Here is a 27813-nt window from a genome sequence, read left to right on the forward strand (position 1 = left end):
AATAGATAAGGGTTGCACGTTAGCTTCAAAAAACATTACTGTCACCAATGAAAAATTTTGAGAGCTACAGTGCCAAGGTAATAAGTTGGTGACATAAAATAATCGCCAAATTTGGCGCAACGTAGCTTATTGAATAGCCCTGAAAAGTATTAGAACGGTGATGTCACGCACCTGATGACAAAGCCCTTTGAGTCAAGGCAAATGTGAACGCGACCACGAATAAATCCGTCCAAGGAATTAGTGAATCCTCGCAAAAAAAGGATCCTAATTATATACCTTGATAATCAATTATGAAAATTTAATAATCCTTTGACGATCAAAATCAGCGAGAGAACGATCTCAACAGCGGTTACCCAGAGTCGGGTAAACATAGTCGACCGAAACCAAAATGAATTCCTGAGATAAACAACGAGTGTAGTTGTTATCATGCCCATGATTAGTAATATGGATGCTAAATATCTCAACCCAATAAAAGTGCATACGTCACGGAAAGTAAACTAATAGTATACAGCAGCGGTTCTCAACCTTTTTGACTCGCGGAGCCCTGTTTAGTAAAAAAAATTCTATGGCGGAGCCCCGTAGGCCCATTTCTTAATTATTTATCAAATTTACTGATTTATTTTTACTGTTTAAAAATATTCATAACTACTATTTTTTAATTTTACAGTTTTTTTATTTGACTCAAGCGGCCGCGGAGTCCCTGGAGAGTGCACAAGGAGCCCCAAAGGCTCCGCGGAGCACCTGTTGAGAACCGCTGGTATACAGGGTGCCCTGCAAATAATGCGGCCTTTATCTCACCATCCGTCCGTCATAGAGACATAATTCTAATTTTAAGAGAAATGCTCGAAAGACGTTCAAAAATTACCCTTTACCAGTGAAAATATAGTGTCTGAGAGTGAAAAGTGTGACACTGTGTAATGCAAAAAAATTCTAAATGTTTAGACGGTCCTTCTTCTAATTTCCAAACACAAAATTGTTTCTATATACGTATATTAACAATATACATACCAGAATGACAACACCAAAACTGTTCTGATCAACCAATTTTTATTTGATTAATTTCATAATCGTTACTGATTGAGCAAATACCTGTGAAAATACATAAATTTAATAAATGTGCATTTTTTCACAAATAAATTGCCCTATCTATCCTGATGTCAACAAAAATAATCCATGTTTCTGAGCGGAATATTCACAGAGATTTGCAAATTCAAGAAAAACTGAGGTAATTTGGGAAAGAACAGCCTTAAAAAGGACTCGGTGACTTTGTAAAGTTGCTTCGGGAGTGGGGGTCTGTCACGTGGCTTAAGCAATTCAGATTGTTCTAGTGCCCGTCATTCTCAGGAACAAGTCCAAACAGTTTCATACGAGGCTTTCATTGTTGATGGAATTTCGTTGTTCGCCAACAGAAAGAAATAAAATCATGAAATTCTGTCGAAAAACCATTGTTGTTCTCTATTATTAGTTATAATTGTTGTCGGTGATTTAACATCACTATATAAACAGTGCGAATCATCATATCATTAAAGAAAAAAAAGGGAAGAGAGATTCGACCACGAAAATCTCGGATGAAGCTTTTTGGTTATTTTCTTAACCGGGATTCAGCAACGCCATGATGAGATGTCTCTGGTATGGTGTTGTTGTAGGAGGATGAGGGTAATTTGATTGGTAAAGTACAGGAGCGGGTCGGCGTGGAGCGATATAAGAGCTGTGATACTGCTTCAATACAGTCTGAGTAAATTGACCCTGGAATAGCAATAGGGTCGCTTGCTAAGCTACAAAAAAAGTATATTTACTGGGGAAGAGATATGTGCCTGCAGTATTTTTTTCTGTGTTCTTGCAGCAAAACACAGATTAAGACGCGGGACGCCGTGTTACAGTGTTTATCTTAGCTACGGATCCTGGTGTAGATGTTTTTTCTGTTCAGTGACGGCCTTTTTCAAAATTAGCGTTTGAATGAAAGAACAGTACATTTTTTTCTGAGTCGTGAGACTAGCCTTAAAATAGAATTTTTATGGTTCTGGGATGAGGCGGTGGGTCAGAACCGGTAAAGCGCACTGGTGAAACCAAGGCATGACCTCGTCCGGTTTTTACTAATTGCCTCAGAATGGGGTAAAGGCGAAAGAACTATGGACCGATTTCTGGATAGATTTAGATGAATTTGCGGGACGCCGCGATCATCGAATTGGATTTCAGAAAGGAGCTTGATGAATGGCATGACGATGCAATCATCAAGGGTCAAAACCTTCGCTCGGTTCTCTTACGGAATCCTAGGTTGTTCGCCAAGTGTGTATAGGCCTGAAAAGTTTGAGTGCACACTTGGCGGACACTACATTATAATAAAGGATCCTCCATTAGATATTATTCTTGAATTTTATCAACATTATAGAACAACAGATAAGCTTTCGGCAAATATAGAATTCCAAAATTGTGGATGAGTGGAATGGGATTTTCGTTTTCAGTGGCGCAATAATGAGGTCGAAATGAGATTTCGCGCTTTCCAGTGGTGATGGTTCCGATACGGAAAACAAAAATGACGATCATGAGCTGCGTTTTTACGAATGAGTCTCAAGAGCTTACGTCAGTTCTTCGCAACTCACTTGCGCTATTTGTAATTCATCCTTGATCAAGAAAGCAGCGGATGTACTATCTGCTCATGCTTCTTCTCGTCCCATCCGTATTTTAAGCATGGGTTCATAAGCATGACATTAAGGAGACGTTCAAGAATTACGTCAGCAAATTTTCAGCTAATTTTAACCCCCCCCCCCCCGTCAGCAATAGTCAACAAAATTCTGACCCCCTCCCCCTTGTCACAAAATTTCGTCAGCACTGCTCCCTATCTCCTAACGCATATTGGTGGGACCAGAAACTTACGCAGGAGGGGGGGGGGGCATAGGGGGGCAAGTGCATCTCCTCCTACCAGACGAAAAAAAAAAATTTAATGCAAAAAATATTTTGTTAAATTAAAATTTCGAAATAAAATATCTTTATATCTTATTATAATCAATTTCTGTTAATTTCAATGTTATTTGGAGGGTAAGAATTCAAAATTTCTGTTTAAGGAATTAATTGCGCCCCACACCCTTTAAGCAATACATGGCAAACCCTTGACCCGTGGACCAAATCTGGCCCTTAAGTTTGTCTGATATGGATTACCTCCTGAAACCTTAATTTTGTAAAAATTAACTAAGCAGCACATTTTAAGATCACTGAAAGCAGAACCTCAAAGGTCACTTTCACATTCACAGACGGTACTTTAAAATACCAGGTTAAATATTTCGCTTTGAACTAATTTTTCCAAAAACATCGCTGTTTTTTTTTTGTCTTGTAACTAACATCACCTACCGAGGGATTTACAAGTGACAACTATGTAACATTATCATTACCAGTGGCGTAGCCAGATTTTGGTCAGTGTGGGGGGGGGGAACGAAATTCGAAAATGCGCCATTTTTTGTTCCTGCTTTAGGCGCAAGCTTTAAATTATGCATTAGTAGAAAGAACTTTTTTCAATTTAAAAAATCAAATTAAAGTTATTTTGTTTTCAGTTGATTTTTCTAATTGAATTAATTACTTTTCAATCGATTAATTTATTTTAATTTTCCAATTAATTAAAACAAAATTTAAATTATATTTTATGTTTCGCTTTACTTTTACAAATGCAAGCACCAAAAACAACGGGGGAATCGGTGGTGGTTGGAAAAAAATTTAGATTAAAATATAAAAATTGACAGGAGGATGAAATTAATATGTACAGGGTGTTCTGTTAAAGGAGCGACAAACGCAGAGGGTTATTAGTAGACATCAAGGGCAACAAAAATTGCTAAGGAACGTGGTGTCGCGAAACACGTTGAGAGGGTGAAAAGCGCATGCAGGTTTCGACGTCACGCTGCAACGACAAAAAGTACAACAATAACTTTTCAACGCGGCTTAATATTCAGAAAATCTATTCATTTCATGTATCTTAGAAACAAAATGATCATCCATCTTGGTTCAATTCGGGTTTCTAACCAATCTCTTATCCGAGAGTTGTGACTGAAATTTAAACCAACACCGTCCTCAACCGACCCGCGGCACACTTCCAGAACACTTGAGCTACAAGAACCAAAATTCCACTCAAGGGACTCGCGGAATATTTACAGATCACTAGCGTGGCCAGTTCCAGACCATAAAGGCCACCCGTGCTGTAGTTAAAAAGTGAGAGAAAATTGAATTTTTCACACAAAATAAGTGAAAGGAAGAAGCTCTAATCGGCCAAAAAATGTAATTGTACAAATACAAAAATCATTATTAACCTGCGTTTGTTTTTCTCCCACACACTGCAATGTACGTAGAAGAAGCAAACTTTACAGAAGCGAGATGTCAAATTTGAAACATATTTTTCTCAAGTTCTCAATGAAATCAGCATTCGTACAATTTTCTCAATTGTGATTGATAAATGACAAGGTTCCAAATTTAAGAAAATCAGAAAATTTTACTAGATTTTACGAATTTGAATGACTAATTAGTTAATTAATTAAGATTTTAATTAGCACCAGGGTCGTTATGATCAATCATATCAATTACGATATGAAAATGAGAAAATTCAGAATTTTACAAATTTTCATGAAAGTTGCTAAATTTCAGCAATGAATGAATGGGCAGGAAACCTCCAATTCTCGCCAATGGCGCAAACTTTTGCCAAAAAAATTCCAAATTGTTCGCCAAATACTTCTGCCACCAAAAAGTTGACAACTGTCACAAAAAATTAACTAATTGTCCGAGCAGATGCCAGCCCTATGAAGTTATTCCAGCGTGTAACCATTCTAATAGTTGTAACGTACGGGATAATGGCGCAAATACTGAGTGCGTGCCTTTCATTCACTGTGACGCAGAGTTGCATACGACGACTTCTACTTCTTCCCCAGGTTACACATTCCCCTGCGGAATTTCTAACGAATCGGCACATGCCGGAATGCGTGGCTCCTTATGTATTTATGTTGCGCTTGTTCAGTGTTCATGCTGCCATCTGTCGTTCATTTTCTGAAGTAAAGGTGGGAATGTTACCCGGATATAAGGATAACAAACTTTCCCATGCATTCATGGTAAATAGTTTTTCTCAAAATATATAAAGATGCATAATTTTAATGCTTCAGATTTTAATCGGGAATTGGTTAATGCACGGACCACCATTGGCTTTAATGTGTTGTAACGGATGGCAACAGTATTAACAGTGAGCTGCTTTTTTTGTAATCAAGTCAATATTGTTTATCCTCACCCCCATGTAATGATGATGCCAGGCTATCGCAGTCTATAGAAATATTGTTTTATGTCATCGATTGTGTACACATTTTAGAATGCATCCGTAGTAATTGGATTGCACAAAAATGTAATGTGTGATCACAGTTTGTATTTCCCTAATTTTTTGATTTGGCAGCGAGTATTGCGGTGCATCGCGTACTGTATTGCTTATTATAATGCGGTGCGTATTGCGTATCGTGCTGCATCGTTTATTGTGGTGCATTGCTGAGTGGGGTACTAGGAATTCATGAGTTGACAATATTTTCAGTATTTTTTCTGAATTTTAAATGTATTGGCAACACTTCGAGTGTCTTACTAACGCACCAGTTCGAAGTTCCAGAAATTGTTTTAGTTCTGTTTCTGAGTTTCTACTTATTATGCTCTGTGAGGGTAGTCCTCTTTAGCTCTCTATTTGATCTTGCCTTCATCAGAACATCGTAGGGAAAGGATTTTTAGATGCAGTAACCCTATTTGAGTTCCGGTAATGTTATAACTGTGTCAAAAAATGTCGAAGAAAAGGATACGCAGCTTCAATGATGCACTCCAAAAATAATTCAATTTCATTAAACTGAATGGCATTCAGAACGATTTGTCCAAAGTAATGTGTACACATTGTGGTGCTCATTTTTCTGTTGCCCATGGAGGAAGAAATGACATCAATCAACATGTGTCGACCCAGCGGCATAAGAATGCCCAAAAGGCTATAGCTTCAGCAAATGTGTTGTAGGCCACTTAAATGATGTTGAACTTCATCGCAGGTATTCGTGAAGGGCTCCGGGAATTTTGTCCCTGACTCTTCGCTCCTCTGAGTGACTGTACGAGTATGTGAACATGAGTGAGTGAATATTCATGTGTGAACAACCAAGTGACTGACCATATGAGTGACCAAGTGGGTGACCGAGTGATATGATTGACCATATGAGTGACCAAGTGAGTAACTGAGTGATTGACCATATGATTGACTGATTGAGTGAGTGACGACCTGATTGATCGTATGAGTGACCAAGTGAGTAAATAAGTGAGTGGCCGATGGAACGACCATATGAGTGACCAAGTTGGTGACTGAGTAATTGACTGTATGAGTGACTGAATTATCGACCATATGAGTGACCAAGTAACTGAGTGAGGGTCTGAGTGATTGACCATATGAGTGACAGTGCTGATTGAAAGCTGAAGACCGAGTAATTGACTGTATGAGTGACCAAGTAAGTGACTGAGTGATTGACTATATTAGTGACTGATTGTATGAGAATATGTGTGACCAGGTGAGTGACCGAGCGATTGAATGGCCAAGTGAACACAGAGATAGAGTCTAAGTGACCTAGCCTATGAGTGACCAAGTGAGTGACCGAGCGATTGAATGACCAAGTGAACACAGAGATAGAGTCTAAGGCATCTTACTCGGTGCGCCAAAAACGAGAAAAACCTTTCGATAGTTTGTGGGCACAATTGAAGTAACATCCCTCTATTGATAAGTGCCCTACAGAGCCACTTTAGTGATCTCAATGTTTCGTGGATCCAAGTGATCTGGAAATAAGTCCGGGCCACTTAAATGCTCTGGAAATGTGCCACGGCTAATTTGAGTAATGTAGAACCGCACTGGGGGCCAGTTAAGTGCTCTAAAACTACGTCACATGTCACTCAAGGGATCTCTAAATGTATCACGGATCGCTGAAGTGTTCTGGAACTGTGTCTCGGGTCATTTAAGTGATTAGAAAATGTGTGACGGGCCGCTTAAATGTTCTGGAATTGTACCACGGGACACTTAAGCGATCTGTAAATGTGCCGCTTATATCATTTTTACAAAATTAGGTTTGAAGAGGGCAGGCCGCATCAGATAACCCCCCAGGGCCATATTTGGTCCGCGGGCCAAGGGCCTTTATGCGATTTATCATTATATGGCTTAGAGCCATAAATTTTGCGTTCATAGCCTTCAAATAACATTGAAATTAACAAAAATTGATCATAATAACATATAAATGTATTTTCTTCCGAAATTTCAATCGAAAATACTTTTTTTGCATTAAAAAAAATAAATTTTTGATCGTGGGAAGGGGGGGGGGGGTACGAGAGAGCCTTCCCTATGCCCCCCCCCTCCCCGTGCATCTCTGATCCCACCAATATGCGTTAGGTTTCAGTGGGACAGAGCTGATGACGAAAATTTGCTCACAAGGGGTGGGGGGTAAAAAATGGCTAAAACTTTGCTTACGTAATACATGCGCGGCCCCTTAGAGTATTCGTTAAAACATGACTGTATGTCCCCTCAGACAGAGACAAGCGGGAAAAAAAAGATTTTTGATCTCACTTACGGTTTTAGGGTTGCTTTGTTAGGTGCACACACGCGGCATAACAATTGCATCGAAAAAAAAGGCTGGTGTATCTATTTCTTCCATTTAATTCCCGACGGAATATTACGTTAGAAACATTGGGTGGGTTAAGCCTCGCGTGAGGTGAAAAGAAGAATCATTGATAAAAAGAAGAGAGAAGTGTCCGAGAAATAATGAACTTGTTATAAGCTCTTTTTTGTAATTATGTTTACATTTTTCTTGCAGGCAAATGAAAATTGTCACCAGACTCTCCAGAAGGGAAATACCAGTTCTATAAAACTGGACTTACCATTACAGCTTGCTGAACGAGATATCTTCTGTGACAAAAACCGTGACAGTTGCTGCAGTTGAAGACGATTCAAGTGACATTTTCTGGATGACATCATCGAAGAAAACATCTTCCGCTGATTAAGGTATTGCAAAACGATCACACGCCTTCCCAATGAGTCACGTGACCCGTATCCATGAGAAGTTCTCAGGAATTTCAAAATTAGAAAAACACGAAGGGACTGACACTGCAGAAAAGCCACAAGAATGCGATGTTTGCGGTCTGTGTTCCAAGTCGCACTTTCCGTTGAACGAACTCAAAATAATCCATTCAGAAGAAAAGTCTTTCGAAAAGAGTCCACAAAAAAGATGCTCAAGACGGCGTCAACATCTGTGAAAAGTGCGGTTATAGCAGTAAGAAGTTTCTGAGTATGTCCAAGTCAATCAACAACGAAGGAGGGTGCATTGGAGAAAAGCCATATGAGCGTGGTGCCAGCGATGGAATATGTTCACCCAAGTCAAGTTTGGAGCTCCACAAAAAAGTTCTGGCCGAAAAACGCTCACACGATTGTGAACTTTGTAGCAAAAAGTTTGTGCGTGTGAGTAGTTTGACCCGACACAAAAATATTCACTCTGATAAGAAGCAATTCGAATGCGAATTTTGTAATAAGAAGTTTGAGCTAAAGAACAGTTTCACGAAGGTTCATAGTGAAGAGAGACCTAACGAATGTGAGGTTTGTGGTAAACGTTTCAAGGAGAAGTCTACCATAACCACTCATAAAAGGCTACATACTGGAGAGAAGCCATATGAGTGTGGATTTTGTGGAAAAAGATTTTCGGACAGGTCCAATTTAATCAACCACAAAAATGTCCACACCAAACAAAAGTCATATCAATGTGAATCATGCAGTAAGGAGTTTTCGACAAGAGTTGGATTAGGCTTGCACATAAGAGTTCACACTGGAGAAAAACCATATGAATGTGATTTATGTGGTAAAAAATTTGCGTTTCAGAGTAGTTGGAAAACTCACAAAAGAATACACGCAGGAGAAAAGCCATATGAGTGTGAATTTTGTGCCAACAGGTTTTCGGATGAGTCCAATTTAATTAGCCACAGAATAGTTCACACTCAAGAAAAACCATATGATTGTGAATCATGCGATAAGAAGTTTTCGACAAACTATAGATTACTCGTGCACAGAAGAGTTCACACTGGAGAAAAATCATATGAATGTGATTTATGTAGCAAGCGATTTGCCTCATCAATTAGTTTGAGAACTCACAAAAGAATTCACACTGGAGGAAAGCCGTATGAGTGTGATGTTTGTGGTAAAAAATGTACAACCAAGTCTCTTTTAAAGCGCCACAAAAAAGTGCATACTAGAGAAAAACCACACGAATGTGAGTTTTGTAGTAAAAGTTTCGCGGAAAAATTTCAACTATTCATTCATAAAAGAGTTCACACTGGTGAGAAACCATACGAATGTGAATCTTGCAGCAAAAAGTTCAGTAACGAAAGCTATTTGAAAATTCATAAAAGAATCCATACGGGAGAAAAGCCTCATGAGTGCGTGTCTTGTACTAAGAAGTTCAGATGTATGTCCATGTTGAAAAGTCACGAAAAAGTTCATGCTGTAGAAAAGCCGCATGACTGTGAGGTTTGTGGTAAAAGTTTCAGTATAAAGTCTGGTTTATACTCTCATAAAAAAGTCCACACTAAAGAAAAAACGTACGAGTGTCAGTTCTGCAGTAAAAGGTTTTCAAGATCTTCCGGTTTGAAAACACACGAAAGAGTTCACACAGGAGAACGTCCATATCAATGTGAGTTTTGCGGTAGAAAGTTTATCGATTTATCTCATGTAATTAGACACAGAAGAGTGCATACTGGAGAAAAGCCCTATGAGTGTGAACATTGCGGTAAAAAATTTATATGTAGTTACGGTTTGAGCAGTCACCTAAAGTTGCACACTGGAGAAAAACCATTTGAATGTGAGTTCTGCGGCAAGAAGTTTCACCACAGTTCCTCATTAAAAGGCCACAAGAGATTTCATAGTGAAGATAATGCATACGAATGGGAAGTTCGCAACAAACGTATTAAGCACCACTCTGATTTGAGCAGACACGAAATCGTTCACACTGTAGAAAAGCCGCATGCTTGTGAAGTTTGCGGTAAAAGGTTTTCTCGCAAGTCTCATTTGATTAGCCACGCAAGATTCCACATCAAAGAAAATCCATACGAGTGTGATATTCGCAGAGAAAGGTTTTCGGAAAGCTCCAGTTTCAAAGAACACAAAGGAGTCCACTCCATAGATATGTCATAAACGTGCGAAATTTGTGGCAAATCATTTTCGGTTAGCTCCAGCTTGAAAACGCACATGATGATACACTCGTTGGAGGATGTCCGTGAATAAGTTGACTTTACTGTGGAAGATGTTTTTCAAACTGATATCGATTCTGAAGAAAACTTTGTATATGTGTGTCTTTAATAATTCATTTTTCATTTAAAAAAGGTTTGTCTGCGCCGAATCTGTTCCGTTATTTGTTATAAACCATTCTTCAATAAAACTTTCATCTCCTTTGAAGGCAAAGAACTGAAAATTTCTTTTTAAGAAATTCATTGCGACCCACCCTCTAATCCAGCGGTTCTCAAGCGGTGCTCCGCAGAGCTCTAGGGGCTCCGCGGCAGCTCGAGAAAGAAAAAAAAACCCAGTAAATTTGAAAAACAAAAATGTTATAAATATTTTAAATAATATAAACAAATCAGTAACTTTGATGAATAAATAAAAAATAGGCCTACCTGGCTCCGCCATAGAAATTACATACCAGAAAGGGCTCCGCGAGTCAAAAAAGGTTGAGAACCGCTGCTCTGAGTCATATATGCTAAATCCATGGCCAGCTGACCAAATGTGGCCCACCACCTCAAACCTAATTTTGTAAAAATGAACTGATTGACACATTTACTGATTGACCCGTGGCACAATTCCAGAGCATTTAAGCGTTCCCATGGCACAATTCCAGAGCATTTAAGCGTCCCCGTGACATATTCACAGTTCACTTAAGGGAAACGCGACACAGTTCCAGAATACTTAAGCGGTCCGCAGCACATTTAGAGATCCGTTAGGTGACTGGCACAGGTTAGAGCGCCCCCTACATCACTCATGTTATCCGCGGCACATTCCTAAATTACTTAAGTGACCCTCGGCAGATTTATGGATCCCTTGAGTGACTCGCGGCGCGCAGTTCCAGAGCACTTGAGCGGTCCGGACACATTCCTATATCACTTGAAGGATCCACGGAACATTTAGAGATCACTAAGGTGGCTTTGTAGAGGACATATCAATAGGGAGAATGTTAGTTCAGATGCCCGCAAACTGGCGAAAGGTTTTTCTCGTTTTTGGCCCACCGAGTAAGATGCCAGTAGGAATATTTCATATTTTTATATATTGTGATGACGTAAGTATCGTTCAAACCCATCTTCCCCCATTATCATCAAAAGTCAGCAAACCCGAAACCCTCTTCCCCCTATCGATGCTGGCGTAATACTTGAATAACCCCTTATCGATGAGATGCGTTATGAGAGTAACATTGAATTTTTAAAATAAAACGTTGACATATGGCCTTGCGAATTTCACCGAAAATCTTTTTTTTTTAATTATATGCATATTTTGCAGAGCAAACAAATTCAGAGTACAATGCAAAAATGGAAACTAATGTTCTGGTGGTAGTCTTGTCCACTTTGAGGGTAAAAAGGTTGGGATGGGGAAGGGAGTGGGAAAAAATATATTTTAAGGAGAAACGGACTTCTTGAATCACCACAAACGAACTTATTCTGAAAATAAACTTTGAAATTCGCAACAGCTATTTGAAGCATTTTTAGAAAATTTGAGTCAGTTTTGAGCAATAATTATCAATTTCGTAGTAGTTTGGCGACAATTCGGCGATATTTTCCCGCATTCGCAAGCAAAATTTCTTGTATTTTTCTCGAAGAAATACGATCAGCATAGTGATGGTAAATTTCCCATACTCGTGTGAAAAATTGGACAAAATTGTTTCATGTGGGAAATTTCTTAGCGTTTTCCAGAGTTCAACAAAAACAAACTTGACTACAGGAGTGATAATCATACTTCCCGTGTTTTGGGACATTTCCCGTATTTTCACGCAATTTTGGTCGTCTCGACTTTCTTGTAAGAATGTCCAGGTTTTTCACGTATTTTCGATGAAGCCAACTTTTTTTTTATTCTGTATTGAAATGAAGAACTGAAATCATCTACAACTCATAAATCATATTACGATACTTAAAAATTTAAATTGAATATTCACCTCACATAATTGTCATGTTAAACGTTTTATTTCGTGGAATATTTATTAAAATCCACAGCAATTTGCACTAATATTTCGTTTCCCACCTTTGAAGTTTTTTTTAGGAATTACTGTAATATAATTGGCTTTGTAATAATTAAACTTTGCTTGAACTGAGCGTAATTTTTAACAATAATTGGCTATGTCCCGTATTTGTAATCCCAATTTCCCGTATTTTCTCGACAAAATATGGTCAACCTATTCACCACGTATTCCCACTGACAAATGGCGGCACAGTTATCAGCACGAGTGGGAAAAATTTAGTCAAAGGGAAACTTTCGAGGGAAATCCTGCTTGACGAGGTTACTATTTACTGATGGGAAAAGACGAAAGATGTTTGTTGGATGCTGTTGACATATTTCGGACATCCAATGCTTTCGGTTGTGTTTATTTTGACTTAAGCTTATCATAAGACATTAGTGGATTGATTTGACACTCCCAAATGATGAATCAACGTATTGGTTCATCGCTTGAACGCACTGCCTTTTCATACATGAAGGTGAGTCATTTTTATTTTCGATGATTACCTGAAATTGTCCTTTCAGTATATTTCTTAAACACATCCTATTTCTACGTGCTGCCATCTATGAATTAAAAATTACGTTAACGTTTCAAAATGAAACTTGATTTGGGGGGGGGGGGAGATGAGAGAAGGAATTAAATCCGATCGCAGTAAAATCGATAATTTATTGTGTTAGTTACGTTGAGCTGTGAAGAGAAACTAAATTTTTTGAACGTGTTTTCACATTGACAGGGAGTAGAGTTTGATATTGTTTCTGAATTTTATGAAATAATTTTATGAATTTTATGAAATAATTTTATGAATTTTATGAAATAATTTTATGAATTTTATGAAATAATTTTATGAATTTTATGAAATTCTTTTTGAATTTATACTCCTGAATTTTTTTTCAAATTCTCATTACACATGAAATTGTTTCTGAATTTTCATAATTCCTGAAATTGTTTCTGATTTTATATTCCTGAAATTTTTCCCGAATTTTTATTATTCCTGAAATTGTTTATGAATTTTATAAAATTATTTTTCTGAAATTATTTCTGAATTTTATAAAATTATTTTTCTGAAATTATTTCTGAATTTTATAAAATTATTTTTCTGAAATTATTTCTGAATTTTATAAAATTATTTCTGAATTTTATAAAATTATTTTTCTGAAATTATTTCTGAATTTTATAAAATTATTTTTCTGAATTTTATAAAATTATTTTTCTGAAATTATTTCTGAATTTTATAAAATTATTTTTCTGAAATTATTTCTGAATTTTATAAAATTATTTTTCTGAAATTATTTCTGAATTTTATAAAATTATTTTTCTGAAATTATTTCTGAATTTTATAAAATTATTTTTCTGAAATTATTTCTGAATTTTATGAAGTTATTCCTGAAGTTTTTAATTGAATTCTGAAATTGTTTCAGAATTTTCATTGTTTCTTTCACTAATTTCGAAATTGTTTCTATATTTTCATTGTTTCTATCGCTGATTCGGTAATTGTTTCTGAATTTTATCGTTCCTGAAATTGTATATCTTTCACTAACTAAAATTGTTCCTTTATTCTTTTCCTGAAATTGTTCCTTTATTCTTTTTCTACTGAAATTGTCTCTTTCACTAATTCTGAATTTGTTTCTGAATTTTCGTTGTCCCTGAAATTGCGTCTTTCGTCATCCCTCAAATTATTTGTGAATTTTCATTATTTCTGACGTGATGCCGTATCAAAGACTTACATAAACTAAATAAAATCATACTGAAAAATATCTGAAACATTGAAACCTTGAATGGAGGTAGGAGGGTCCTCGCTGAGTGTAGGATCAGCTGATAGCCTCCTCATCATATCTATTCCGATTCAAAAACATTAGTGTGCTAAGTGAATAACTTAATACATGGGTACAATAGAAAATACTTTAAATTATCTGTTGATTTTTCTTTTTTTTTGGGCTAGAGAAATAGAACGAAACCAGTAAAATCAAGTTCGGAGGTAAGGAAAGGACAGGCACATCCGAGCTTGATAAATTCGAAGCTCAAGGGAACGGCAAAAAAGTTAGAATTATCCAAAATTCGAATTATCAAATTCATCCGTATAAAGCAACTAGACTTTCACAAAAACTTAATATAGACACTCACTATGCCAATTTTCTCGCTGTTGCAACGAGTGTTTGAGTATGTGTACAAAACGTGAAAAAACTGAAGTATTTTATTTGTGTAATATATATTTTCCTTTGTTTTGTTCTGGATGCTCTTAAACATTGTACAAAATCTTCAGTTTGATTTTTAGAGAGTGAAAGATGCGATTTCCGAGCTTCAACAGCCGAATATGTCCGTAGCTTCTGATAGTAATAGGGACCTCTGTTACCTCTTTTTGATTTATTTTCGTTCTTTCCGTATGAGAAGATTCAAAGTGACTTGGTTTTCTTCATTTTAACCACATCCTTAAGTCATCCTTACAGAGTTGAACGTATAGAATAGCGCATAGAGACATAGCGTATGAATCTCGTTTGAACACGGTGAAAAATGTTAAATTTTTAACTTCTAATTGGCAAGCATTGATTGAGAGAAATTTTAAGGGGTTATATATTAAGCAAACGAGGTACCCTGAATGCTATTACATGACTATATATATATGCTGTATATTTATGTATATTCATTGTCAATGCTAAAATAAAAATAGGATATTGTACTTCAGGTAATTGTATTTATATGATTTACATAGATTTGAATTGTATGAAAATGACATTTATTGTTGAAGAATGCACAGCAATATGTCTCTTTTCAAGCGAAAATCGTTTTTGCTTGGCTTGCTTTGAGCCATTCCGCTGGTAATTATACAAACTTCATGAACAGCTCCCACAAGTAAAAATCGAATGTTTAGGAGGTGCTTTAACACGATCAATGCCGAAACGAGCTCAAAATATACAATTCCTGTATTTGAAAAATATAAGAAAACCTTGTTGCTTGAGAGCAACACGGCCTTATAAAGGGTTAAACTATTTACAAGTTTATGAGACACCCTGTACGTGGGCTTCCGTGTAGTGCAGTGGTAAGATGCTCGTCTACCACCATGGGGGCTACCATAAGCTCCGCGGCTTGGATTCCGGGAAGCCGCGACACTCACGTTGTCTTGTAAGACACGGCAAACATTATTTAACATAAAACTGGTGAACGTATTCATATCTACCATATCGTGGCTGCGCAAGCGCAGACAGACATTTTGTGTTAGGGGTCATTCAAGTATTACGACAGCAGGTTTTTAGCCGTTTTTTGACACCCCCACCGTCAGCAAAACTCTGAACCCCCCTCCCCGTTGTCAGCAAACTTTCCGTCAGCTCTGCCCTCGTACGCGGGCCCCTCCCGACGGTAAAAAAATTTATTTTTTTGATGAAAAGTATTTTTTAAAAAATTAAAATATCGGAGGAAAATAGTTTTATGCTTTTATACGTTACTAGCAAAAATACCCGGCGTTTCCCGGGTTTTCTTCAATTACTGGGAGGATTGAAAAAGTGGCAAACCATCATTGGCCTTTTTTTGAAGATTCTTGTATTTACAGTAGAAGTCTTTGAAAATTTTGCGTATCCGTTGGTGAGAAACCGTAGGAATCGAAGCAGTTTTCCAAATATTTTCTGTCTTTGGCACGATAATTTCAAGAATGTCTGCAATAGCTGGATCTTTTCTTGATTGTTGTGCCTTCATATTGCGTTGAGTCAGCAAATAACAAAGCTCAACATTGCTATAAGTGGGTGAGATCCGAGAATCCCACTCTTTAGGATTTCCTAAAATGTCACAACAGTAAAAGCTTCTGGTCATCATTTTGACTTCTATACACCCCTCTCAGTTAAGGGGTAAGATTGAAGATGAATACTGAAAACAAGGGAAAAACATCGGGGTCACTGAACGGATCACAAGCTCAGGGGAATAGGAAAGCCTCCTAAGCGATGTCATGCTGGAGAATTCCACACGCGCTTTAAAACTTCAGGGGCGATGAGGAACCTCAAGAAGTTTGAATTTTGGGGAAAAAAATTAGGAATGGCATTTCCTCACATAAAGGCATATTTTAAATTCTATTACGATGGCAATTTCGAAAATTTTTTTTTCGTTCCACCCTAATGCACATGTCTGATACGCATTGTTAGGGAATCACGGTAACCAAAGTAAACATTCCGAAAATCATTGTTAAGGCCGAGAAACCGGTTTTTCTCCTATTTCGGTCTAAAATTGTAGATTTGTATAAAGAGCACAGACATACTTTCTCATTTATATATGAGATTATAATCAATTTTTCTGTTAATTTCAGTGCTATTTGTGAAGGCCAATAAATCAAAATTTCTTTTTAAGAAATTCATTGTGACCCCACCCTCTATGCTGAACCCACGACCAGCGGCCCAAATGTGTCCCAACAGCTCACACAAAATTTTGTAAAAATTAACTCAGCGGCACATATACAGATCGCTTAAGTGCAGTTTCTGGAAGTACAGTTCCAGAACAAATAAGTGGTCCGTGGCACATTTAGAATTTCCTTAAATGACATATGACACAGTTTTAAAGCATGCAAGCTGCGCTCAGTGCAGTGCTACATCACTCAAAATACCAGCGGCACATTCACAGACGGCCCACGACATCTTTCCAGAGCATTTAAGCGGCTCACGATATATTTTTAGAGCACTTAAGCGGCCACACACATTTACAGATCACTTGAAGGATCTGCGGAACACCTAGAGCTCACTAAATTGGCTCTATAGAGCGGTGGTTCTCAACCTTTAGAAGCTCGCGGTCCGTTTGAGTATTTCTTTCCGAGTGGAAGGCCCGGTCATAAGCACGACTAATGGGAAATGAATGGGACAAAATTAAACGATGAATCACTCACGGCCCGGTTTGACTGATGTCAGGGCCCGGTACCGGGCCGCGGCCCTGCGTTTTAGAAACACTGCTATAGAGGACTTATCAATAGGGCGAATGTAGTTCATTTGCCCACAAACTGGGGAAAGGGTCTCGTTTTTGGCACACCCAGGCACAGGTGACATTAAGAATATTTCATATTTTTATATCACCAATTCAATATAGGCCTGAAGGACATTTGCTCCTCACTTGGGGTCACGTTCTTGGAGCTTCCTGCATTTACCGATAGGTGGCTTCGTTCGGATGGGATCCATCTAAATAAGAGAGGGGTCTGGGAGGTTTACGATAGTCTTAGGTCAGGTTTTTTACTCCCAGACCACGTAGTCGGGAATGCGGGTTAGTTAATGATAATCACAACAGTACTGACGGGGAATTACCCACCTCTGACTTGGATGGCTTCTCGATTGACAACAAACCACCGGGCAAATTAAAATGTGTGTTAATAAATGCCAGGAGCTTGGGTAACAAGAAAGATTTTTTAGAAACTATGATAGTTGTGGAGGACTTGGATCTTATAGCCATTACAGAATCTTGGGCAAACGATGGGGATGAATCTTTCTTACACATCTCCGGATACGATACTTTTTTGAGAAATAGATCTGATAGGAAAGGGGGTGGAGTGTTGATATACGTGAAATCATGTTTGAAGGCTAGAGAGTGTAACGTGCAGAGAAGTGATATTGAAACCATATGGGTTGAACTTGAGAACAAAAGACGTCATAAGCTTATTGTTGGGGTTTGTTACAATCCAACGAATAGGGATCAAAACTACATCGCCAAAATGCATGATGAAATTTCCTACATGTGTAAGCGAAAGAGGGTTCTCATACTAGGGGATTTCAATTACCCGGGTATTGATTGGAAGAACCTTTCATCTGGAAATCAGTATGAAAGAGACTTTCTTAAGTTGGTGCGCGAAAATTTTTTGTATCAGCACGTATCAGAAGCCACTAGGGGTACTGCTATTTTGGATTTAGTTCTTACTAGTTCTGAGGATCTAGTTGAACATGTTTCGGTGGGGGAAGAGTTTTCTTCCAGTGATCATCGTATCGTCAGATTTCACTGTAACTTTTCCTCGGGTAAGGTTGATAACAAAAGACTGGTTCCTTGTTTTCGGAGAACTAACTTTGATGTTTTGCGAAGAAGGTTAGCGGAAGTTTTCAAAGACCGGTTGGAATCAGTAGGGATGGTAAGTCAATGGGAAGAATTTAGTACGAAGCTGTCCTCTGTTTTGCACGACGTCATACCCTTTGTTCGAAAAAAGTGTGTTTGTACATCACACCCTCTATGGTTCACGGATAGCGTGCGGAACCTTTATCTTGAAAAGAAAAGAGCATTCAGGGAGTATAAAAGTGGACGAGGTGACCTATCATTGTTTACTGATAAAAGAAGACTGTTGAAGAAAGCGATAAGGGATAGTAAAAAGCAAGTTGAATCTAGGTTGGCAGATAACATTGGCTCTGACCCAAAATCATTTTTTCGATACGTCAATAATGGATGTAAGGGGACAGTTGGCCCCCTCTCGACAGGAGGCTCAAAAGTAGAGAGCAATGTAGGCATGTGTAGTGCTTTCAATGACTTTTTCGCGTCGGTTTTTAATGGAGATAATGATATTCGATATACGGGTGTTGCATGGGGTAATAAAACGCTCAACGATATTCAAGTGGAAGACGTGGAGGTCCTAAATCTTCTAAGAAATGTATGTGCAAGCAAAGCACCAGGACCAGATGATATCTATCCCAGGGTTCTCAGGGAAGGTGCTAATGAATTGTTGGGGCCAGTCGCACAGATATACAGGAGTAGTGTTGCTGAGGGTATCGTCCCGAGAGATTGGAAACTGGCTAACGTTGTTCCGATATTTAAGAAGGGTAGTAGAGAAGTGGTGTCTAATTATCGTCCAGTGAGTTTGACGAGCTCCCTCTCGAAAATTTTGGAAATTATCATCAAAAGGCAGTTTGTGAAGTGGATAGACGAGAATAATGTATTGTCGGATAATCAGCATGGGTTCAGGAAGGGGAAGTCATGTGTAACTAACCTCCTTTGCTTCTATGATCACGTGACCAAGGCTTTGGGTAAGAGCAAAAATGTCGACGTTGTTTACCTTGATTTCCAGAAGGCATTCGATCGGGTCCAACAAGGCAAACTCTTGAAGCGTTTACACGAGATTGGAATAGGGGGCAACTTGCTGAATTGGATAGAATCGTGGTTAAGAGATAGGTCGCAACGAGTTATGGTGAACGGGGAATTCTCTGGTTGGACAGACGTCACAAGTGGAGTTCCTCAGGGAAGTGTCCTTGGCCCCATACTTTTTTCACTTTTTATCGACAAACTCGATCAGGGTATCGATGGAATTACTAGCAAACTCGCAGATGATGTGAAGCTAATGGGGGTAATCGGAAATGAAAGCGATAGGGAGTTGCTCCAGACCAACTTAAACAAGATTGCAGCATGGGCAAATGAATGGAGCATGACGTTTAGCGTAGATAAGTGCATGGTCGCTCATTTTGGTTCGAACAACCCACGGTTCTCTTACGAGTTGAATGGTGTCACTATCCCGGATGCAACTAGAGTCACCGATTTGGGAATTCTCATTGACGAGCGACTTAAGTTTTCTGAACATTGTTCAGCGGTTGTCAAAAAAGCGAATAGAATGCTTGGTCTCATTTTCAAAAAGGTCTCTTCGCGTTCTCCTAAAGTCATTCTTCCGCTTTTTCGAGGCTTAGTTCGTCCTGGACTGGAGTATGCTGTAAGGTTTTGGAGACCATACCTACAGAGGGACATAGACTTGGTTGAAGGAGTGCAGAGAAGAGCTACGCGTGTCCTTATTGGCACACAGGGCTTGAGTTATGAAGAGAGACTTCATTTTTTGAATATGTTTACATTGGATGAACGCAGGTGTCGAAGAGATATGATCGAAGTGTTCAAAATTTTCAATGGGATGGATAGGATGGACCTAGAACTTTTAGTACACCGGCAATCGACTGCTTTTACAAGGGGCACCAGTATCGATTGGTGAGGGACAATGCAAGGCTATGGTGTCGCAGGGAATTTTTCTCTAATAGGGTTGCTAATAAATGAAATAGCTTACCCCCGGAGGTAGTAAATTGTAACACAATTAACACGTTTAGAAAGACATACGATAAACATGTTGGGGTAAATCGAGAAGCTATCCATTCTTAGAATAAGACAACCATAATTATTCTTTATGGGCATTGTATGATATTTATCACGTGTATATATTGTTTGTAATTTGTGTTAATTGCATTTTTAATTGGGTTGCTGTATTTTTGAAACATATGACAACCATATTTTTATGGGCATCTTTTTAACAGCCACCTCGTTGGGCATTTTGCCTGTTGTGGCGTTGTATTTGTATTTGTATTTATAAAGGATGCTTGAGACGACCGTCCCCACCTTGTCATCAAATCCGAAATCCCGCCATCGATGCTGACGTAATACATGAATGACCCCCCCCCCCCGCCCTTAAAGAATATTTGCAGCGTCTGAAACGACACGACACGGTGAGTACCTGTAGATGTGAATCCACCCTTATACTCGGTGAGCCCACGGCACAACACGGCTTCTAGTTCTACATCCTGGCCCGCGGGATGCGCTGAAAAAGCTAGAAAGCTGAGGTGGTGCAATAATAGCCCATTTTAAGGTAATCGCTGTTTGACAAAATTTTAATTACTAATTAACAAAAATTTTCTTTATGAATTAACGGAATTTTTTTTAAAAAAACCATAATTGCCGATCATCTTGAGAAATAATTCTGAAGTAAATGGCACACACAGAACCCGATTGAGTTTGTCACTCGCGATATAACTTATATGGTCCATGGGCGGAAATACGCTCCCCCCCCCCAGCGTCGAAGGTGGAGTCGACAGATCTAATATATATGAATTGACATCATCATCGTGCCCCCCCCCCCCACTCACTTCTACGTTTATCTCTGCCTATGATATGATGAATAGTAGAAGAAATGCCATTTATAAAATGAGCACAATTATTGATACTTTTTTGTACTTGGAAATACTTTTCTATCACAAACGGTTCAAAAGATAAAGAGTGTGCCAAGGTATGACTTAACACCCCCCTGTATAACATATAATACTCACGAATTCTTTATTTTCCTGAGAAAATCTCCATAATTAACGGAACCCCTCTCAGGGTTGGCAAAATCCCATATATTTCCCAGCCTACTGGGGTTTTTTTTTGTTGTTTTTTCATCGTTTTTTGGATATTTTCGGGTTTACGAAATGAAAGTGGTCCCCCCCCCCCCTAGAATGAAATTTCTGGCTACGAGCCTAGTGTGACACATACGCACACCCACTATCAGAAAGCATATTGTTTGCGAGTAAGTGCAGTGTTAAGGTGTGGTTTTTTTCAAGGGTTTTTTTCGGGTTGGGCAAAATCGGACCAACCCTGAGGCGCTGAAAATTACGCTCTGCCCAAAAATAAGATTATTAACACTTCAAAACAAAAAAACTCGCGATTCCCATTATTTTTTCCAGTGCCTTGTCAGCGAAGATGGGTACTTCGCAATGCTAGTAGACTGTGCATGTAGGGGTGTAAAATGAAGAACGTAACAACTTTTTGGCACTGTGGGATAATCGGGATACATGTGAGAGTATTTCTTTTGTCACGCTTGTGAATTAATTAGGAAAAAAACTTGAACATGTTGGCATTAATGGGGGCGCTCTAAAGTGCACATGCTTAGAAGCGGAGGAAGGAGCCAACAGCTTTCCAGCCTACAAATAATTTTTCAAATTCAAAAATTCAGTAATTTTTATTATTGAATTTTTGGCACCAGAAATGTGTTGTAGAGTTTGGTTCCGGATTGACTCGCCGGCCAAAGTGCACATTAGCTGGGGGAGGGGTGAGGTTAGCAGTGATTATTTACACCTTTTGCGTTGCACCAGGTTATTTTCTGCTAACGCGGGCTAACTAGACTATAGGACCTACAGTTTATTCCCTCAACAGTTAAAATTTCTTCATTGAGACACGATCTGGTAGGAAGAGCTTACTAGATCGTGGCTCGCCGCTCTGTCTCAATGAAGAAATTTTAGTAAGTGGTCGAAGATCTGGGCCATGCTGGGAAACAGTTTATTGCCGTTTCCGAACGGTAGCGTTCCGCAATTTTTTTTCCATCTCTCACGACGAAAGGTTGGCGTGCTAGCCTGAGAGGGTATAAACCTACCTTCCCACATTAAAAGTTCACATTCATCACTACTGAAACACTTCATGCATGTCAATGTGCTGGCATGTCTGCGTGTAGCCAAATATTGCTAGAATATTGTATCTCCTTGTGAACGAAGACGTTACACAAGGAAGCACATGTTATCGCAAAAGTTGTTCGGTAGCGTTGGTTCAAACTTCTATGACTGGTTTCAGAGATACCGAGTCTCAAAATTTAACTATGTATGTGTCAATCACAACACTGTGATCACCAAACGGTGACTGATTTGGCGAGTTAGCTGTTTTTTTGGTTTTTAAGGATGCCGCACATCTAGAATACTGTCACAACTCAAAAAAAAGCTAATTTTCAGAAGAAACAAAAAACAAAATTTTGATTATTATTTTTTTAATTGCATAATGAATATAAGCTCTGAGAATGCTTATATTTTTTTAATAGTCAAGTTTCTATTGTCATTGAACTACAGGTGGGCAAAAAGTCCGGAGAAACTTTAAAAATTCATAAAACCCGGAAAAATAACGGAAATAAAAAAACTGTTTGCAGGGTTAGCATCTCTAGGTCACGGGAATTTTTTTAAGACAGGAAAAATACTCAAAAACAGCCGACAGATGGCGAGCGACTTCGGTGGAAATATGCAAATGAGACAGTTATAAGGACTTGCGCTCCTAATCCACAATCAGTTCACCGTGCATGTGGACCTGCTGCACTCTGCCGTTGCTGGATTTGTGACTCGCCTGCAATGTGTTATCCCCTGTGGTGGTGGTGGTCATGTGCAACACATACTGCTGCAATAAACGATTTGGAGGCATTCTGTTCGTTATTTGCGTATCTTTTCTCTGACTTTTGTACGTCAGTGCCACCTATCGGCTGTTTTTTAGTTATTTTTCCCGTCAAAAAAAAAATTCTCGTAACCTGGCGATTCTAACCCTGCAAACCTTTTTTCATTTCGGTTGTTTTTCCGGTTTTTATGAATTTTTAAAGTTTCTACGGACTTTTTGCCCACTCTGTATAATTAGTTTTCGATATCCACATTATCTACCTCTGATCTTAATTAAAATTTACGATTTTTTGAGTAGTGACAGTATTCTTTTCTAAGTGTGCGATGTATTGGCTAGTTAAATGAAAACAAAAGAAAACGTCATTCGGTTACTAGCATACCACATGTGCGTTTCTGAGACAAGGTGAGCATCTAGCACGAAATTATGCTACAAGTTTCCACTTGTCGACGGATTATTCTTCGGAAAATTTTCACCCAAATCCACGTTCCATGTATTCCGCATCAAATTTTCATTTATGTCAGTTGCGATGTTTGACAGTTTATATTAGGCCGGCATTACACTATAAAAGGTATTTTATGAAACTTTTGAAAAAATGCCACCGAAAAGCGTATCCATTACATTCATTCGAGTGAATGTAACCAATAGGCTTGTTCGTTGTTTTTCAAATTTTGTAAAAGATCATTTATCAAACTTTTATATTGTCAATTGTGATCTTTAATAGAGAAGCGTCTGATATATAACGTTGAACTGCAGGCGGCTCTTTTGTGATGATGTTTTAATTTTTCTTGCAGGCAAATGAAGATCGTTATCAAATTTTGAAGAAGAAAATTAGCAATTTCGTGAAAGTGAATGGATCGTTAAAGCTTATAAAACAATATCGAGTCAAGGAATAGCATATTCTGGGGGGGAAAAGAACTTCATTTTCTGCTTTCAGTTCCTTTTGATTTTTTGGTATTCTTTGAAATACTAATATGGATGAGTCATCTGCCGTGACAGCAACCGCAATAGATACTATAGCTGAAGATAACTCAAATGACACTTTTCCGATTACATCATCGAACAAAGCATTTTCCGCTGATGAAGGCATCAACAAACGATCAAGCGCCTTCGCAATGAGTCGCATGATCGACGTTGATGATAAGTTGTCGCGAATGCCAAAATTAGAAAAACATGAGGGGATCGACGCAGTAGAAATGTCACAGGAATGTGATGTTTGCATCGAGTGCTGTCAGTTGAACTTTCCGTTAAACGCGCACAAAATAATCCACTCCGAGAAAAAGTCTTTCGAGAAGAGTTCGCAAGAAGATACTCAAGACATCACTAACATCAATAAAAAGTGTAGGTATTGCAGTAAGAAGATTCCGAGTAAGTCTAAGATACTTAGCAACAAAAGAGGCCACGCTGGAGAAAAGCCGCACGAGTGTGAACTTTGTGGTAGGAGGTTTATGCGCTCGTGTAGTTTGACACTTCATAAAAAAATCCACTCTGAAAAAAAGCAACTGGAGTGCGTGTTTTGCAATAAGAAGTTCTTGCTAAAGTCCAGTTTTAACAGTCATATGAGAGTTCATAGTGAGGAGAGGCCGTATGAGTGTGAGGTTTGTGGTAAACGTTTCAAGCATAAGGAGAGTTTAATCCCCCATAAAAGGCGCCATACTGGAGAGAAGCCATATGAGTGTGAATTTTGCGGCAAAAGGTTTCCGGATGCGTCTAATTTAATTCACCACAAAGTAGTCCACACCAAAGAAAAGCCACATGCGTGCGACTTATGCGATAAGAAGTTCCGGACAAGCACTTTATTACGCTCGCACAGAAGAGTCCACACTGGAGAAAAACCGCATGAATGTGATTTATGTGGCAAACGATTTGGATCTTCGTGCGAATTGAAAGTTCACAAAATAAGGCACGCGGGAGAGAAGCCGTTTGAATGTGACTTTTGTGGCAAAAGATTCTCAGACCCGTCCAATTTAATTAGCCACAAAGTAGTCCACACCAAAGAAAAACCATATGAGTGTGATTTATGTCATAAGAAGTTTTCGAGAAAGTTTGCATTGAGCTCGCACAAAAGAGTACACACTGGAGAAAAACCATATGGCTGTGATGTGTGTGGCAAAAGATTTGGGTTTTTGTACAGTTTGAAAATTCACAAAAAGGTTCACACTGGAGAAAAGCCGTATGAGTGCGATACTTGTGATAAAATATTTTCGCAAAAGATTGGTTTAGAAAATCACAAAAGAGTGCATACTGGAGAAAGACCATACGAATGTGAGTTTTGTGGTGTAAAGTTTGCAGAACAGTCTGGTTTAAAGCGTCACAAAAAAGTGCACACTCGGGAAAAACCACATGAATGTGATTCTTGTGGCAAAACTTTTGCGGAAAAACAACATCTACTCAAACACAGATTGGTCCACACTGGTGAAAAGCCATACGAGTGTGAATCTTGCGGCAAAATGTTTCGCACAAAATCTACTTTGAACGGTCATAAAAAAGTTCATACAGGAGAAAAACCACATGAGTGTGTGATTTGCTCTAAAAAGTTTGGGCGCGTGTCTGACCTGAACAGTCACAAAATGGTTCATGCTCCAGTAAAGCCGTATGAGTGTGAGATTTGTCGAAAGACATTCTCAGATAGCCGTGGATTAAGAATACACAGTAGAGTCCACACCGGAGAAAAGCCGTATAGGTGCGAGTTATGCAACAAAAGGTTTTCATTTCATTGCGTTTTGAAAATTCATAAAAGAATTCACACGGGAGAACGGCCGCACGAATGTGAGGTTTGCGGTAAAGCGTTTTACGATTTGTCAGCAATAGTTAGGCATAGAAGACTCCACACTGGAGAAAAACCCTACGAGTGTGACCATTGCGGTAAGAAATTCGCGTGCAAATCTGGTTTAAACAGTCACAGGAAGCTGCACACCGGAGAAAAACCATTCGAGTGCGAGTTCTGCGGCAAAAAGTTTCGTCATAGCTCCTCATTAAAATTCCACAAAACCAGTCACAGTGAAGTGAACTCATATGAATGTGAAGTTTGCGGTAAAACACTTCCTAGCAAATTTCGTTTGAGCAATCACGAAAGAATCCATACTAAAGGATATTTATATGAGTGTGACATTTTCAAAGAAAATTTTTCGGAAAGCTCCAGTTTCAAGGAACACAAAAAAATCCACCCGAGAGAAATGCCATATGCGTGTGAAAATTGCGGGAGATCTTTTGAAGTTAGCTCCAGTTTGAAAACACACATGATGATACACTCTTTAGGTGATGTCCATGAATGAGTTGATTCTTACAATAAAATATTCTTCGAACAACGCATTTCTACGTTAACATGTGAAACCGACAACCATTCGAGCTGAAATCGAACTTCTCGAGAATGTCCTCTTCTCACAATGAAACTTAATTTTCAGAAGCTCGTGAATGAAGTACTACTATACGTCCTTGTGAACAGCTTGCTTGTTACGTACTCTCCCTCTGGTGTCGCGGACGTCATAGCGTTGTAGGAGAATGTTCAGTATTCATACTAACTCCAAATTTGGTAGGTCGTCCCCTTTTACGTTATGGTACTAAGGAAACAGTATTCGGGGTTTCCTCCATAGTGTGAGAGCAGAGGTATGGTATACGCCAGAGGTCATCATCAAAAGAAGACCACTCTTTTTGGCAATTTCGGCGTACCGATACATGACAATTATTAACATGAATTTTTTCTACTCATAAATTATATTATGATAATTACAACTATAAATAAGAATATTAATCTCCCACATTTGTCTTGGTGAACGTTATTTTTATCGTGGATTTCATTTTAATCAACTGCAATTAGCAGTAATGCTTAATTTCCCGCCATTGTGATTTTTCCGTAATTTCAGCAATATTTGGCAACTTTGTTCGGTTTTGGCGATAATTGGCAATGTCCCGTATTTAGAATCCCAATTTCCCGTATTTTTTTTATCGAGGAAATATGGTCAGCCTAGCTTTGTCGGAAAAAATCGGAACGAGCCGAGATAAAAAAAAATTTCCCGACTGTGAAAAATATGGGAATGTCCCGTAAAATTCCGTTCAGATGGTCACCCTTGTTTTGAACCAAAAATAAAATGCTCTAGACTTGAAAAAAAAAACCTTCTAAATGACGTCATATGGTCACGTGGAGGAGATAGAAAATCGCGGGAGAAACTGGTACGGGTTTTCTTTGTTCTGACACACACGCGCAAAGCCTCGTCACCTGCCTTGGCACAAAGCTGCTTTCCACCTGTGGTTTTGTTGGGATGTCTTTCATTCCGGCCAGTGGACGGTTTGCATCTGGACAGTAGTTCTTTGTACGAGCGATATTTTCTTCTAAAACATGTCCACTTTTTAAAAGAAAAATCCATTGTTGGAAATGAAATGAACAGTTTATTTGTCGATTTAAGCGCTAATTTGCATTCAAAGGAGTAAAAAAATTCAAAATCGTCTTAAAGTAAGTGTTTTTTTTTTTATTTTCCTCTTCATTGAATGGCCATCTTTCTTCCTCAGGAATATTGTAGACAGGGGTGACGCGAGCTTACCTGCTGCCCGGGTGCGAAGTCTCAAATGGCGACCCTGGCAAGAGGCTGACAGGGCTTCAGTGAAGGGGACCATGAGATAGACCTGATAAACTTTTTTTCCCCCCAGAAGAAAGCCGTACATCAGAGGTCTTCAACCTTTTTCTTGTCGCGAGCACTGCCTGCAC

The 27813-nt window shown here is 38.7% G+C and overlaps 2 protein-coding genes across 2 annotated transcripts in view; one reads left to right on the forward strand and one right to left on the reverse strand.

Moving 5' to 3' along the window:
- LOC149065135 (uncharacterized) overlaps nucleotides 1–27813 on the reverse strand; it is a 237526-nt gene that overhangs the window by 31464 nt on the left and 178249 nt on the right. The window lies entirely within an intron of this gene.
- On the forward strand, nucleotides 12605–26797 carry LOC149065136 (uncharacterized). The gene is made up of 2 exons (XM_089254364.1): nucleotides 12605–12729; nucleotides 23906–26797. Exon 2 carries the CDS (start codon nucleotides 24086–24088, stop codon nucleotides 26384–26386), a length of 2301 nt encoding a protein of 766 aa, XP_089110490.1. The 5' UTR covers nucleotides 12605–12729; nucleotides 23906–24085; the 3' UTR covers nucleotides 26387–26797.

This window comes from Pholcus phalangioides, unplaced genomic scaffold (assembly GCF_987345545.1).
Source record: "Pholcus phalangioides strain wild (caught in Gottingen) unplaced genomic scaffold, Ppha-v1.0 ptg000041l_1, whole genome shotgun sequence".
NCBI classification, from domain to species: domain Eukaryota; kingdom Metazoa; phylum Arthropoda; class Arachnida; order Araneae; family Pholcidae; genus Pholcus; species Pholcus phalangioides.